General features: G+C 39.7%; 1 protein-coding gene across 1 annotated transcript in view; it reads left to right on the top strand.

Moving 5' to 3' along the window:
* Window positions 1–16734, top strand: part of CD53 (CD53 molecule) — a 32211-nt gene extending 15477 nt beyond the window's left edge. Inside the window, exons 2-8 of the mRNA XM_061186192.1 lie at window positions 2676–2755; window positions 3629–3817; window positions 5882–5956; window positions 6531–6626; window positions 13864–13944; window positions 14992–15075; window positions 15926–16734. Of these exons, the coding sequence (XP_061042175.1) occupies window positions 2693–2755; window positions 3629–3817; window positions 5882–5956; window positions 6531–6626; window positions 13864–13944; window positions 14992–15075; window positions 15926–15997 (660 nt within the window). The 5' untranslated portion in view covers window positions 2676–2692 and the 3' untranslated portion in view covers window positions 15998–16734. The remainder of the gene's footprint in view (window positions 1–2675; window positions 2756–3628; window positions 3818–5881; window positions 5957–6530; window positions 6627–13863; window positions 13945–14991; window positions 15076–15925) is intronic.
* The last annotated feature ends 207 nt before the right edge of the window (window positions 16735–16941 follow it).

Below are 16941 nucleotides of genomic sequence, written 5' to 3'. Positions count from 1 at the left end.
CACATCCTCACCAACATTTGTTATTTGTAGACTTTTTGATGACAGCCATTCTGACAGATGTGAGGTGATACCTCACTGTGGTTTTGATTTGCATTTCTCTAATAATTAGTGATGCTGAGTATCTTTTCATGTTCCTGTTAGCCATCTATCTGCACGTCTTCTTTGGAAAAATGTCTGTTCAAGTCTTCTGCCCATTTTTTATTGGATTATCTGTTTTTTTGATATTGAGTTGTATGAGCTGTTTATATATTTTGGATACTAACCCCTTGTTGGTTTCATAATTTGCAAATATTTTCTCCCATCCCATAGGTTGTTTTTTTATTTTGTTGATGGTTTCCTTTGCTGTGCAAAAACTTTTAACTTTAATTAGGTCTCATTTGTTTATCTTTGCTTTTATTTCTTTTGCCTTAGGAGACTGATGCAAGAAAATATTGCTATGATTTATGTTGAGAGTGTTCAGCCTATGTTCTGCTCTGGGAGTTTTATAGCTTCCGATCTTACATTTAGGTCATTAAACCATTTTGCATTTATTTTTGTATATGGTGTAAGAGAATGTTCTAACCTCTCTGTTTTACATGTGGCTGTCCAGTTTTCCCAGCACAACTTTTTGAAGAGACTGTCTTTTCTCCATTGTGTATTCTTGCCTCTTTTGCCATATATTAATTGACCATAGGTGCATGGGTTTATTTCTGGGCTCTCTATTCAGTTCCATTGATCTATGTATCTGTTTTTGGGCCGATACCATGCTGTTTTGATTACCGTAACTTTGTATTGATCTTATGGATAAGATCTTATAGAAAAACCCAAAAGAACTTTTTGGCCAACCCAATAGTACGTGTGAAGTCTGGGAGGGTTATAATCTCAGCTTTGTTCTTTTTTCTCTGTACATTGACCAAGTATCTCCCAGACTGAGATATATCTATGGATAAATTATTTGTTTAACTAGAATTTTTAATTAATTTAACTCTTAAGATGTGAAATTTACCAGTCCTTATCTCCAAATTTTTGAGATTCCTTATGATAGCACTTTGCACAGGCAATATCAAGTAATGAAAGATGAATTTGTCAAGTCCCAAAGAACAGTACTAACTGCCATGGAAATACAAAGATTTTCAGCTGGATTGATGAAGGAGGTGACATTCAAATGAACACATTCAAATGAGTGTAGTCTTTTTGAGCAGCTAACCCTTGACTATGAGGACTGGGAAATACTCAAATCCATCTAAATAAACTTGGGTTCCATTTATTGAATACTGGTCATATATCAGTCTCTGTGGTAAGATGATTTAACCTTTACTTCTACCCTATAATGTATAAGTATTACCCCATTTTACACAGGGATAAATTGTAACTGGAAATGTTAAGTAGGTTTACAAATCTCACACACCTTTTCGGTGGCATATGTGAAAGTTGACTTCAAGTTTGACTTCAAAGCTTATGTAATAAATCAGCATACTTTTATTTTTTTTACCTCCTAAGCATTTCCAAATAAAATTAAAATCCACCTTTATTTGAACTTGGTTAAAGTAATTATTAACAATTAAGAATAATTCTGAGGGTCAAGATAAGAAGGAAGGGAAAAGAGAAGGACAAAGTAAAGAAATAGGAAAATGGTATGAGATAGATAGATATAAGTATTTGACCTTTTTAACAGAGAAGATTACTCTATTATGTAACATAAGTAGCTCATCAGGCTTATTTATAGCCTGAATGAACCATCCCTTAAGACCATCTGATTTCTGGGTATCTTGACACTGCAACAAGGGTATGATGGATTATAAAAGCAATCTATGCACTAGAAAAAGCATAGTTCTAATGGAAGAAAAAACATTTGACTTTCTTGCTTTGTATATCAGTTTTATGTGCAGTTTTAAAATATGAGTCACTCTACAGAAACTCAATACTTCTGAGAGAAAATTCAAAACTGTGTATCTGGATCTCTAGAATTGAGGACCAGACTTTGGATACTGATGTCCTCACTGAAAAACAAAATTCTATTTTTAAAAAATTCAAGCTCTCATTGTAATCTCTTTTTGTTTCTTCACTGGATATTTGTTGGTCAGTGTTATCTCTGCTGTAAGATTGACATTTTCTGGAGGATAGCTATTGCTTAGTCATGTTTATATCTCCCACAGCACCTAGAACAGAAAACACCATATATGTTTCTTCAGTAGAAGAATGAATGAGGCATAGATATGTTCCCCCCGTTTTCATGTGGAGAAGTTCATAGACCAAACGTAGAATGTATATGCATCTCAAGGTATTTAAGAAACTGGTGGATCAAGTCACTGACTTTCTCCACAGCTGATTGACCAGCCTATCCCTGATCCCAGGGCTGCCTTCAGTCCCTGAGCACTGGCCTGGTATGTGTCACTGACTCACCCTCCTCTAAGAATGGCTCTGTTGCTTACTTCTAGAGTGCTTAATTCAATGTTAAGCATCTTTAGCTTGCTGACTTGAAAAAAACGTGAGTGTCCAAGATGAAACAATTGGTTCCTCAGTTCAGAGACTAAAAGAGCAAGAAGTTTGGGGAAACTTTCCAGAAAAGATTCACAGCTCAAACCCAAGGTGATGCTGCAGATCTTTGAACCCTGGACATATGTGTCCTCTGATCTCTGGTGCCACTTTGCAGAGCCAGGTCACTTATGTCCTCTTTTCTTCCTTCTACTTTTTAGGGCAAGAATATCTCAGCATGGGCATGAGTAGCTTGAAATTGCTGAAGTATGTCCTGTTTTTCTTCAATTTGATCTTTTGGGTAAGTCTGTCTCTTCTGAGCATGGTTGAACTCACCTCTTCCTAGCTACACTCTACTTATCTCTCCTCTCCTGAAGAGCCTGGTGTGGAGTGGAACCCACACATGCCCAGGTCAGGTGCAGTATACCCAGCCTAAGAAGAAGGGAATGATAATTTTCTCCCCTCTTTCTGCAAAATTGAAAGATACCAGTGCAGTTGGGGATACTGTTTCTCTGGGAACTTTAGGCTATTACTGCTCACTGCTGACATCTATGGGTGAGAAACCGAAGACTCTACATTCTCTGTATTGAATGGCTCTTTTTTTCTTGCTCCCTCAATGCCCAAACCTGACCCCTTGGAAAAAATAGCTGATTGAAAAGGAAGTCACCTTTTCTGGGGAGGTGTCACTATACCAGATTCAGCAATTGAATTTCAGACATAGAATAGGTTGGTTCTCATGTTTCTATGAGAAGATTCTTAAAAGTTTGGCTTCTCTAGTTTTCTGCCAAGAAAGATGAACTTCTCAACCAGGGTATTCTCTTTACATGGTTGTGGTTTCCAAAGGGAAGACCATATATAAGCAGCTGAGGGAACAAGGAGTAGGGATCTGAATCATGAAGATCTGGAAGCAAGACTGGGAATCTGAAGCATGAAGATACTGTGTTACCCATAGGAATGAGCTTTCCCTGGTATCTGATATGGGTAAGATGAGGCATGAGTGGGACATCCAGGAGATGATGATAACTTTTTTTCTAGGTGCATGGGGAAATCTGGGTAAAGAGTTTGTTGGGTAGAACCAATAGAAAAAGGTGATTCTAATCTCAATTAAGTGAGTATGAGGAGATATTCAAGAACCACATTTTATTTCAGAATGTTATGTGATTCCTCCTTTCAGCTCTGTGGCTGTTGCATTTTGGGCTTTGGGATCTACCTCCTGATCCATAACAATTTTGGAGTGCTCTTCCATAACCTCCCCTCTCTCACGCTGGGCAACGTGCTTGTCATCGTGGGTTCCATTATCATGGTGGTTGCCTTCCTGGGCTGCATGGGATCCATCAAGGAGAATAAGTGCCTACTTATGTCGGTGAGTTACTCTCACAGCTGATGTGGTGTCCTAAGTGGGGTGACATGATGCCTTGGCTTAAGCCACAGGCAAGATGTTTTCTGGCAGCTCACCTATTAGTGCAGGGAAATCATAGGAACATAAAATTGGCACCTCAGGTCAGTCCACTCTGTCTAGACCAGTAGTATTTTGTTTTTGACTGGGGTCCCAGGGGTAGATAAGAGAGGGCATTGCTATCCTCCTTGACATCCATTTTACACTGTTAATGACGACCTTATCATTATAATTTGCCTTCATAACTTTTATTTCTTTTTTTTCTATAGATTTCATCATTTATTTTATTTTATTTTTAAAATTTTTATTGGAGTATAATTGATTAACAATGTTGTGTTAGTTTTGGGTGTACAGCAAAGTGAATCTGTTATACATAAACATATATCCACTCTTTTTTTGTTTTTAGATTCTTTTCCCATGTAGGCCATTACAGAGTATTGAGTAGAGTTCCCTGTGCTATACAGCAGGTTCTTATTAGTTATCTGTTTTATATATAGTAGTGTTTCTATGTCAATCCTAATTTCCCAATTTATCCCCCCCCCCATTTCTTATTTATATCTGGTTGAAATCAACTGTCATCCATCTGCCTAAATCCTCCTCACATTATTATATATTTCCAGGATCTGACTCAGAGTCACTAACTGATGGAAAATATAGTCTCTAGATTCTTCTGAGTGCTGTAACCCTCCTAATATGGCAGAGGATGCTTACCTATCTGATATCTGCACTAGATACACCTTAGTTTGAGTGACCCAACAGGGTGAAGGCCTAGGCTGCAGCCATTGAGGTCTAACATGAGAGATGCTAGAGCTTTTCACTTGCTCCCTGTCAGTTACCTATCCGAAGGAGCACCTTTAGACTTAGGTTTTTCCTGTAAGATCTATGGAGGAAGAGCTCTTCATTTCTCTGGTGTGCTCAGAACAGAGCTTGGTATAACAGTGCCACTCTATCCATAAATATGGGTTCCCAATCACCTTTCTTTTTCCTCAAGTCATGTGGTTAATCTTCTTTCCATTATGGGTCAACTGTTAAACTGGAGTCAAGAGATAGAATAAGAGGGCTTCCCTGGTGACACAGTAGTTAAGAATCCACCTGCCAATGCAGGGGGCACGGCTTCGAGCCCTGGTCCGGGAAGATCCCACATGTCGCAGAGCAACTAAGCCCGTGTGTCACAACTACTGAGCCTGCACTGTAGAGCCCCGTGAGCCACGACTACTGAAGACCGTGCACCTAGAGCCCGTGCTCTGCAACAAGAGAAGCCACCACAATGAGAAACCGGCGCACAGCAACGAAGACCCAACACAGCCAAAAATAAATAAATTAATTAAAAAAGAAAAAAAAAAGGGGGATAGAATAAGAAAGTCCTTGTTCTCAGATAGTTCCCAGACTAGTGGCAAAAGATGGAAGATTATAGACTTGGGAAAAAGGTTTTCAGTAGTCAAAATTTGTGTTGGGGTAAAAAATGAAGGAAAGTGAATAAGTGAAAATGTGTTTTCTGTTAATTGTGATTAGCATAAGCACCTAGAGTTGGAGATAAATATGAGTTAAGACCATGATTAGAGCACCTTTTCTCCCCATCTGTACAGGGCTCCTCTCAACCTCTACTATCACCTTCCTCCACCCCAAAATAGCCCTTTGCTTGCAGAAAGGACCAGGTCCCAAACTCTAAAGACACATGGTTTAGTTTACTAGTTTTTGCTCAGTTGTTTCAATAGGCTGATGCCAAAACTTCTTCACTGATTCAACAAATGGTATTGCCTATTCATTATGCACATGTAGCTCAGTAGGCACAATGGGAAGAAGAGAACAAAGTTAGAAGACAGCTGATCTGCCCTCTAGAGTCTTGGAGTCTAGTTGTAGGAAAAGAACAAATATTCCTCACAAAACAAGAGAAAGCTTATGAAGGCTCGAACAGGCAGGAACAGAACCTGCAGCACATGTGCAGAGACATGCCTGGATGCTCCCAGGGTGAAGTAGAAGTGGGGGAGGAATGAGGATCAGTGCTGTGAGCATCTCTCTGCTTTGTCCCAGTTCTTTGTCCTGCTGCTGATTATCCTCCTTGCTGAGGTGACCTTGGCCATCCTGCTCTTCGTGTATGAACAGAAGGTAAGTTATAGAGAATAAAACTCATTGTTGTATTGCTAAGAGTGGGTAGTGTGCAGTGGAGAAGAAATTGGCACAAAATAAGTCCTATAATAGAGTTAGAATCAAAGTAGAAGGATGAAGGAAAGAGGGATTAATTGCAATTGGGGAGAGAAAAAAAATCATGAAGGAGATTGCATTTGAGTGGTGTTTTGAAGGATGAATAGGAAGAACAGTAAAAAAACAAGTTTATCTTCCTCCTATTTACCTATTTACTTTTCTCCATGTGTTTGGCGGTACAGAATATCTGTCTCAGTGCCTAAGAGAACTCATGCTTTGATTGTCCATTTTCCTCCTTTGTAAAACCAGAGTTCTGGAAGGACAAGAGACCACTGTGTACTTCTTCCTTCAATGGCATTTCATCCTCAGCATTTCTTCCTATATATAAGCTCCCTTCCCTCACTTCCTAGTTCTGAGGAGACCATTTGGAAGGGAGGAGCAGATAGAACCATTTTATTAGCCTACATTAGAAATTCCTTGTTCCTTGAACTCACTTGCTTTTTACAATGTCTTCTCTGCTGGAATGTGCCCCACCCAGCTGAATGACTATGTGGCTGAGGGTCTGACTGACAGCATCCAGCAATATTACTCAGACAACAGCACCAAGGCGGCATGGGACTCCATCCAGTCATTTGTGAGTACAAGTGGAATCCTCCTCAGCTCAGCCCAGACATAATTTTCCAACCTCAGTCCCTGGGGACTAGACGGGTCTTCCTTTCATGAAAGTTTCAGAATCTAAGGTCCACAGCCCCTAGGTTCAGAATAATGCTTGGCTCTCACAAACAGGAGAGCACAGGAATCAGCTTGATTGGTACAAAGTTGTCTACATTCTCTCTTTTACCCTTCACCCACTCAGACTCATTTTTTAAGCCCTACTAAGATGTAAGAAAGACCCAAACATGTTATACTGGATTCGTTTATGTATTTTCCAAAATTTTTCTGAAAACAGAAATTGTTTAATGCAAGAAATCTTTTTTGAAGTCCTGAGTATCCCAAATCATTCTTGTTATCTAGCTCACCAGCACCCCATTCCTCATGCCCTAACCCACCAACAAACATATATATTAAATTGGTATTCCTGCCTTGGTGTGTTGGGGTCAGGGAGCCAGCATGACAGTGGCATAGCTTGTGTCTCAGACAATACCATTATGACCACATGGAGTCACCTGTGGCCCTGCTATGCCTGCTTAGTGTGGAGTAAAAGAAATAGCACAGGAATTAAAGCCCAGAGACCAGGATTGGGTGGTCTTGGAAAAGTCACTTAACATTTCTGGATCCCCAATTCTTTCTTTTTCTTTCCTTTTTTTTTTTAAAATCCTGTTTAGAAGCCTTCTTATTATAGAATTTCTAGACTTATACAAAAGAAAAGAGAATAATAGAAAAATGAATCTCTGAGTACATATCACCCAGCTTCAATAGTCAACATTTTGCCGATGTTGTTTTAGCTAAACCTCTATGCTTTTCTTGCTAGTATTTATTAAAGCAAATAATATATATTATATCATTTAAAATTAAATATAAAGATAAGTTCTTTTTTAACAAACACTTTATTTTTTTAGAGCAGTCTTAGGTTTACAACAGAACTGAGAGGGAGGTACAGAGATTTCCCATATACTCCCACACATGCATAGTCTCCCCCATTATCAACATCACTCACCAGAATGGTACATTTTTTTAAATGAAGGATGAGCCTACATTGACAAATAATTATCACCCAAAGTCCATAGTTAACATTAGGGTTCACTCTTGGTGTTGCACATTCTATTCATTTGAACAAATTTATAATGACATATGTGCATCATTATAATATCATACAGAGTAGTTTCCCTACCATAAAAATCCTCTGTGCTCTGCCTATTTATACCTCCTCCTACCCTCATCCTTGGCAATCACTGATCTTTTTATTATCTCCATAGTTTTGCCTTTTCCAGAATGTCATATAGTTGAAGTTATACTGTATATAATCATTTCAAGCTGGCTTCTTCCACTTACTAATATACTTTTAAGATCCCTCCATGTCTTTTCATGGCTTGATAGCTCATTGACTTTTAGTGTTAATATTCCATTCTCTGGATATACCACAGTTTACTTATTCATTCACCTATTGAAGGACATCTTGGTTGCTTTCAAGTTTTGGCAATTATGAATAAAGCTGCTATAATCATCCATGAGCAGTTTTTTTCTGTGGACATAACTTTTCAACTCCTTTGGATAAATACCGAGGAACATGATTGCTGGTTCATTTGGTGAAAGTATGTATAATTTGTAAAAAACCTCCAAATGGTCTTCCAAAGCATCTGTACCATTTCTCATTCCCACCAGCAATGTATGGGTGTTCCTGTTGCTCCACATCTCATGAGTATTTAGTGTCAGTGTTCCAGATTTTGACCACCTTCATAGGTGTGTACTGGTAGCTCATTGTTTTAATTTTCATTTCCTTGATGACATATGATGTGGATTTTCATATGTTTATTTGCCATCTGTATATCTTCTGTGGTGAGGTGTCTGTTAAGGTCATTGGTTCATTTTTTAATCAGGTTGGTTGTTTTCTTATTGTTGCGTTTTAAGAGGTTTTTTTTTTTAATATTTAGGCAACAATCCTTTATCAGATGTGTCTTTTGCAAATATTTTCTCCCAGTCTGTGGCTTGTCTTCTAATTCTCCTGATATTGTCTTTTGCAGAATATAAGTTTTTAATTTTAACTGAGTCCAGCTTATCAATTATTTCTTTCATGGGTCATACCTTTGGTGTTGTTTCAAAAAATGTATCATCATAACCAAGGTCATGTAGGTTTTCTCCTGTATTATCTTCTAGAATTTTTATAGTTTTGTGTTTTACTTTTAGGTCTATGATCTATTTGGAGTTAATTTTTGTGACGGGTGTAAGGTCTCAGTCTAGATTTTTTTCTTTCTTTCTTTCTTTCTTTTTTTTTTTTTTGCATGTGAATGTCCAGTTGTTCCAGCACCATTTGTTAAACAGACTATCTTTTTTCCATTGTATTGCCTTTGCTCCTTTGTCAAAGATCATTTGACTATATTTATGCAGGTCTGTTTCTGGGCTCTCTAAATCTATTTGTCTATTCTTTCACCAATACCACACTGTCTTGATTATTGTAGCTTTATAGTAAGTCTTGAGGCTGGGTAGCATCAGTCCTCCAACTTTGTTCTTTTTCTTCAATATTGTATTGACTATTCTGGGTCTTTTGCCTCTCTATATAAACTTTAGAATCAGTTGGCTCATATCCATAAAATAACTGGCTGGGATTTTGATTGGGGTAGCACTGAATCTATAGATCAAGTTGGGAAGAACTAATACCTTAACATTGAGTCTTCCTATCCACGAACATGGCATATCTCCCCATTTACTTGGTTCTTCTTTGATTTTGTTCATCAGAGTTTTATGAGTTTTTTCCTCATACAGATCTTGTACATATTTTGTTAGATTTATATTGAATACCTAAGTATTTCATTTCGGGGGATGCTAATGTAAATGGTATTGTGTTTTTAATTTCAAATTCCACTTATTCATTGTTGTAATATAGGAAAGCAATTGGCTTTTGTATATTAACTTTATGTTCTGCAACCTTGTTATAATTGCTTGTTAGTCCCAGGAATTTTTTATGTCAATTCTTTCAGATTCTCTTCATAGATGATCATATCACCTGTGAACAAAAACAGTTTTATGTCTTCCTTCCCACTCTGTATACTCTTTCTTTCTTTCTTTTTTATATTTTTGTGTTCCCCTCTAAAGTTTTCACTGTGTACATCTCTTATTTTCCCCAATTCAGTTAACATTTTTATTACCGATATTTTGAATTCTTTATCTGTAAATTATTTCTATTGCATTATTTATTTTTACAGGGGTTTTCTTTTGCTCTTTCAATTGAGAGCAGGTCCTCTGCCTTTTCATTTTGCTTAACTTTCTCTGCCTCTATGAATTTAGGTGAAAGAGTTACCTATTGCAGTCTTGAAGGGGTGTTGTTATGTGGGAGTGTCCCTGTATAGACTATGCATGCCCAAAGCCTTTGGTGGGAGAGCTGGATTTGATGTGGATGCAAGTCACATCTTTCCTTAGTGTGTGCTGACAGCTATCACCTTGGTGGGGAGTAGGACTAGAGGTGGAAGGGCTAGATCTAGAGCCAGATGTAAGGTGGAACTTCCCCTCTGCTCAGTAATCATCACTGCCCTATCAGTGGCAGGGTCTGATCCAAGTTGCTGGAGCCAAAACCCTGAGAGTCAGACCTGAACTGGCTCTGTTCCCTTAGTGTGTGTTTTCCCCTCTGCCTGCACTGGGACCCTTGCAAGTGGGACCCATGTGGGCTCTTGGCTCATGTCAGCTGAAGACAGACATCTGAGCTGTCTTTGATATGCTGCTTCACAGACATCTGCAATTGTTTCCCTCATTCTGCTCAGAAGCAGCCTTGGGTGCAAATCCTCTTGTCCCTCACAGCCAATCACTGCCCCCAGCCTCTGCCTCCCCTGCCTTGTTGTGGAGCCATGCCTCAGGGCAGGTGGGGTCCGCATGGACTCTCAGTGTATGGCGGGCGGGGGGAAGGTGGTGGAACAGCCTCCATCAGAGATCTAGGATGTTTCTGATGCACTGCTTGAGTAAACACCAACAATGGCAGCTGCTGCCCCACCCAGGCTCCGCCACGATACTGGGTCACCTCTGTGTCCCATGGTTTGCATCTTCTCCTTGGTCATGGCCACCCCAGATCCAGTGCTGCACTGTGACATGGAATGAGTGGGGCCAGAGCATTTGCTTGGCTTGGGTTAGGGCATGCGAGTAGGTGGTTGCAAGAAATCTGGCAGCTGCTAAAGCAGACATCTCTCCACCCTGCCTTGGAGGCAAGCCAGCATGCATGCGCTCCTCACGAGTGGAGTCCAGGCTTCCACAGCCCTCCTGTTAATCCAACCAGTACTCCAGTCAGACAAGGTACCTTTTCTCCCAAGCATAGGACCCCACGACTGGGGCTCCAAATTTGTGGTTCTCACCACTCACTCCCCAGGGTCGGTATCCCACCCATGCATTCTCCCTTTCACTCTGAGTCCCCTCCCAGGGGCACAGGTCCTGACCTAATCACTTTTTTTCCCTTCCTACCCAATTAAATGTGTATTTTTTTTACAGCCTTGGTTGTACAGGAGTCCTTCTGCCAGTTTTTAGTTAGTTTTCAGTGAGAATTTTTCCACATGTAGATGTATTTTTGATGTGTTCATAGGAGGAGGTGAGCTTCACGTCCTCATACTCCACCATCTTGATCAATCTCTCCAGGCCACCTTTTTTTTTTTTTTCTTCTTTGGCTGTGTTGGGTCTTCGTTTCTGTGCGAGGGCTTTCTCTAGTTGCGGCAAGCGGGGGCCACTCTTCATCGCGGTGCGCAGGCCTCTCACTATCGCGGCCTCTCTTGTTGCGGAGCACAGGCTCCAGACGCGCAGGCTCAGTAATTGTGGCTTACGGACCTAGTTGCTCTGTGGCATGTGGGATCTTCCCAGACCAGGGCTTGAACACGTGTCCCCTGCATTGGCAGGCAGATTCCCAACCACTGTGCCACCAGGGAAGCCCCAGACCACCTTTTACTTTTGATGATTTTCTCTATTGATTTCCTGTTTTCAATTTCATTGATTTCTGCTTTAATTCTCATTTATTTTTCTTCTTACTTTGAATTTAATTTGCTCTTCTTTTTCTAGTTTTCTAAGATATACACTGAGATTATTGATTTTTTGATCTTTCTTCTTTTCTAATATTTTTATTCAGTGTATAAATTTCCCTCTAAGCACTGCTTTTGTTGCATCCCATATATTTTTATAAGTTGTGTTTCCATGTGTGTTTTCATTTTTATATATGTTTTCAAATATTTTAAAATTTCTCTTGAGATTTCTTCTCTGATCATGTGTTATTTAGAAGTGTGTTGTTTAATCTTCTAGTAAAATAATGACTTTTTAATACACCTAAAATTTTACAATAATTCTTTAATATCATTAATAAATGTCTATAATCATTTACCTAAAAATATTATTTTTAATTGGTTTCTTCCAACCAAGATCCAAACGAGGTCCACATATTATATTTGGATAATATGTCTCTAAATCTCTTTTAATGTATGATAGTATCTCTCTGTGTTCATGCTATTTACTTGTGGAAAGAAATTAGGTTGTTTGTCCTGTAGAATTCCCCAATTTCTGGATTTGGCTATTTGCTTCTCAAAGTATTTTAGCAACAGGGAGTCTCTGTCTCCCATACTTGTGAATCTGGAGGCTTGATAAAGGTTCTATTTGTGGTGAGACTAACATAGATATTTCCTACAGCATCACATAAGAAGGCACAGAATATGATTGTCCTACTTTTTGTGATCTTAAGACTTGTTGGTGAGTGTCAGAGGACAGAGGGAACAAAAACTGCCCAACGAACTGAGAAGGCATCTTGAGACCAAAAAGTGAAGCATGCAGCTCCATATAATCAATGGATCAGCTTATTATAGGGTAACTTACAGAGTGGGATTGGGAGTAGGCAGATGATTTGGAGGCATTTGCAGATGCATTCCACATTGCCAAGGGGCCATTGGGATGGTCTTATAGGTAACCTAGGGTATGGGGGTAGATACTTGGAAACAGGACGTGCATTCCTAAGTCAAGATTAGCCATCTTACATTCCATCACTTCAATATGTTCTTCCTCTTGTATTTTCTTTGACATAATGTCCTAAGTTGCAGAACATGCCATCCAGACAGTCCTCTCTAGTGCCAGCGCCTCTTTAGTCTTCTCTAGTTCCCAGGTGAACTGTAATTCCTTTTCTGTGCTAATATTTAGAGTCCATAACAAAGGTCATGCAACAGCTGCAATAGCTTGCTCACTTTTTTTTCACCCCACTTTTGCTTTGCTACCTCTTCGGTTAATACATCTAGTATGCCCTTTGGTGTTTTCAGGGTATCCCTCTACTCTTGCACCAGCCTGAAGTGTTCCATAAATATAGCCAGATGACCCCACATGGAAATGGCTGGCCAGCCTGGGATTTCCCCCACAGACAACAAGCTTTTCCCTGTTTGGCCCCTTCACCCATTCCTGCATTATCTTCAGTCTCCTGCCTGGCTTGCCAATTGTCCAAGGATGGAGGGAACGAAAAGTGCCTAGTGAACTGAGGAGGCATCTTGAGACCAAAAAACAAGGCAGGCAGCTCCATATGATCACTGGGTCAGTTTATTATAGGGTAACTTACTCACAGGGTAGTATTAGGATCTGGAGGACAACGATCAAGGAGCATTTGCAGCTACACTCCACACTGCCAAGGAGCCATTGGGACAATTTTATAGTTAACTTAGAGTATGGAGGTAGATGCTTGGAAACAGGACATACATTCCTAAGTCAGAATGAATGGTAACTAGTCTTGTGGGCACTGGGAGTACATCAGCAAAGGTTATCATCATTGTTTGGGGACTAACAGAGCATAGAGGCCACAATATCTATTAATTACAAAGCTCTTTATGACATAGAAGTGATTTACTGTACCCTGGGTAGGGTCAGCGGTAGGACAGGAGAAACTGTAAGGGCCCAAGATAGCATCAGCTATGCTAACAGCCATACAATGGATCTAGGTGTGGTCAGCCTGATCCCTCCATTATAAAGTCTCCTGTGTGCCTAATTTTTTATTTGTAAAATGTGAATAAATTAAATATGCCTTTTCTACTTCAAGAAGTTTTGTGTGAAGGAAATGGTATCACAGGTTTGAAAATACTTAGTTTTAAGGAGCCATAGTAGTCAGGCCAATTCTGGATTTTCTGCTACAGAGTCAGATCTGAAGGGTCTACCGTTTCTCCAAGGCCCATGGTTTTCTTTCTGTTATCTTACTAACCATCACTTGTTTGGGGTTTGGCTTTCAGCTGCAATGTTGCGGTGTAAATGGCACGAGTGATTGGATGGGCAGCCCACCAGCATCTTGCCCCTCAGACCCACAAGTTAAGGTAATTTATTTTTAGAAATCTTCTGCTATTGGCCACTGTGATTAAACTTTTAATTACCTTAGAAACTCCAGTCGTACAGGACCTAGTCCTCCCAGCAAGAAACAGGAAACCTTAAACAAAAGAGAGACCAGGGAAACAACCCATATAACTAGACAAATAAGAAAAACAAACAAAAAAAGAGTAAGTTCATCTAGATTAGAGATGCCATGAAGAATCTTGCTACTCTAAACTATTACATTAGAGGGCAAAATTTATGTGATAGTGGCAGAAGACTATGTCTAGATTTTTCTTGAGCAAGAATTAGGTCTTCTTATGGTTGAAAGTGAAATTGTAAGGTTGAAGCAGAAAAGCTTCTCTCTCTACCTGTTTCCCTGCTCTCCTTCCTTGGAGATGGCAGCATCCAACCCTTTAGCAGAATGAATCATAAGTGAAGGAGTGAGGAGCTGGGGAAGAGAGAGTTGATGGAACTTCTGACTAGACCCAGAGAAGAAGCCCAAATCAACTTTCAACTAGACTAAGTCCCTAAGGTCCTGTTACCCCATGTTACTCACTTGAGGTTGTTTGGAAATCTCTGGAATTTGGGAGGGTCTGTGAAGAAAGACTGGGACACCTACCAACCAGCAACTGCCCTGCAGCTTGACAGGCCTATTATATGTTTACTGGCTTTTGAAGCAGAAGCTGAAATGCAACCAGTCCTAGGATTGCATAACCTATATTCCCATTTGTCAATCCCAAGACACTAGTGAATATTCAATAAACACAAAGACATATGTTGTTGACCTGCCTCTTAGGATCTAGTTTAACTCAGTGTGTAAAGATCTAAGACTTCTACTTTAGATGACACTGTAATGATAACAATACCAGAAAAGTCTCTAGTTTAATATTTTCTATTTTATGCCCATTTCTTCATCCATATAAAAAAATAAAAATATAATGCCTGGCCTAAGTCTCTTGGCATAAGGCAAAATATAAACTATCTTCCCAAATAAGCCTCCTGATAAAGTTGAGTAATATAGTAGTGTCATGTGTACTTGTAATTTTTTCTAGGGTTGCTATGTAAAAGCAAAACTGTGGTTTCACTCCAATTTCCTGTATATTGGAATCATCACTATCTGTGTATGTGTGATCCAGGTAAGAGCTTAACCAGAGGACTACTTTGAGGATTAAATGTCATGTAATTTTTAGAACAGTACCAGGTACATAAATATGAGCTCCCCCAGTCAAGTAGAAAATGATGTTATTACCAGTTTAAGGCATACAGAAAATACGCTGTAAGATCTATCTGGTCAATTTATCCCTAAGGGAAATGAGTGTTTCATTGTCAAATTAAAAGCCACCAAGCAGAACCTTACTTTGGTCCCTCACAGAGCTGGTCTGGAAAAGCCTGTGATGAATAAAGCATTCCGCCTGAAAAATTGGCCTTGTGTGCTAAGCAGGAGTTGGTGATGAAAACTGTAATCAATTTCCTCATTGCTTCTCTGCTTAGTTTGACAAGTCAAGGGTGAATGGGGGGTAGTTTTTTGTTTTTTTATTATGTGATATTTCTACCATTTTTATACCCAAGTGTCTTGAGTGTATCACAGATTAACTAAGACCTAATCAAGAAGCTCAGAGAGAAATGATTTTTCTCTGCTTGGAAACCAAGGAGGCCTAAGGCAAGGGTAGAGATGACTCACTGCACAAAGTGTTGACCTGTGCAGAGCTTGATTATACCAGCAGCAGGACTTCTGTGATCTCTTAAGGAGACAAAAGATGTCCCAACACTTTATACTCTACTGTCTTACCATCATTACCCCCACTTGTCTCCCCACTGCCATTCTAAAGCTAAAGGAGAAAACTCCTGAGAAAGAATTAGAAGGATAGTAGGAAGGGTAGTCTCAGTGTGATGGACAATTTCTTTTTCTCTGGGACTGATCCCAGGGACTGTGGGTGAGATGTTTCCACCTGTAAAGACCTCACATTTTCCCAACTCTTCCCTCAGGTATTGGGGATGTCCTTTGCACTGACGTTGAATTGCCAGATTGACAAAACCAGCCAGGTCCTAGGATTATGACCTGCGGCTGCCTTGTGCTGGAGAGACTTGTTTCATCACTGGAAATCCAAAACCACTTGTAACATGAAGCCCTAAATGACCACCTCCTGAACTGGTGTCTTTGTCCCCCTCCCATCTCTTCCCTGTTGAGTCCCTGTCTCATACAACCAGAGAAGAGGGTGTTGGTCAGGCACTTCCCATCTCAGATAACAAGACAATCCTTTACCATTCATGGCAGCAGCCTTGTCACTCATTAATAACTGAGCATTTATCAGACATGAAAGTCCAAGAGAACCTGTGGTACTAATGGCTCAAGATCAAAGGATGGGTCTGCAGCTTGAGTTTTTGCATCTTCCCATTGTCAAACAAGTCTCTGGCCTCTAAATCATGCCCAGTCCACTCTCCAAAGTCAATCAAGAGATAAGCTTAAGGGAGCTCTGGGGCCAGGTTCACTGGATCGTTGTCACAATCCTCTGTTTCCTTTTGGCTGGGGGCCTTGGCTACAGGAATGACAGAGTACCCTTTCTTCAAAGGTTAGGTTTCATTTCAATTTCTTTATTAAAGGGTCTTATTGATTCATCTAAGTCTTTCCAAAATAAACTATCCAATGACTCACATCCTGATTTCTGCCAATCTCTTAGCCTTTGATTTACATAACTATGAAGGAATTCAGCAGGATAGGTATTTCTGGTGGTTTAGGTGATAATCACATTCAAAAGAGTTCTGGTGTTATTTCTCTTTCAGATAAGGTTTTGTTAATGTACTATTTTAATTCTTCAATAAATAAAATAGCTTATGCTCTGTCAATCACTACATTCTCATTCTTTTGTCTCAAATATAATTTCCATGACTCAGCCTGATTACCCTGCCAGCAAGTTAGGGATATTAGTTATCTATTGCTACATAATGAATTACTCCAAAACTTGTCGCTGAGAACAATGAACATTTATTATCTGACAGTTTTT

The sequence above is a fragment of the Eubalaena glacialis genome, chromosome 3, assembly GCF_028564815.1.
Source record: "Eubalaena glacialis isolate mEubGla1 chromosome 3, mEubGla1.1.hap2.+ XY, whole genome shotgun sequence".
Classification (NCBI taxonomy): domain Eukaryota; kingdom Metazoa; phylum Chordata; class Mammalia; order Artiodactyla; family Balaenidae; genus Eubalaena; species Eubalaena glacialis.
Note: the sequence above shows the minus strand (reverse complement) of the source record. Positions and strands in the feature narration are given on the sequence as shown.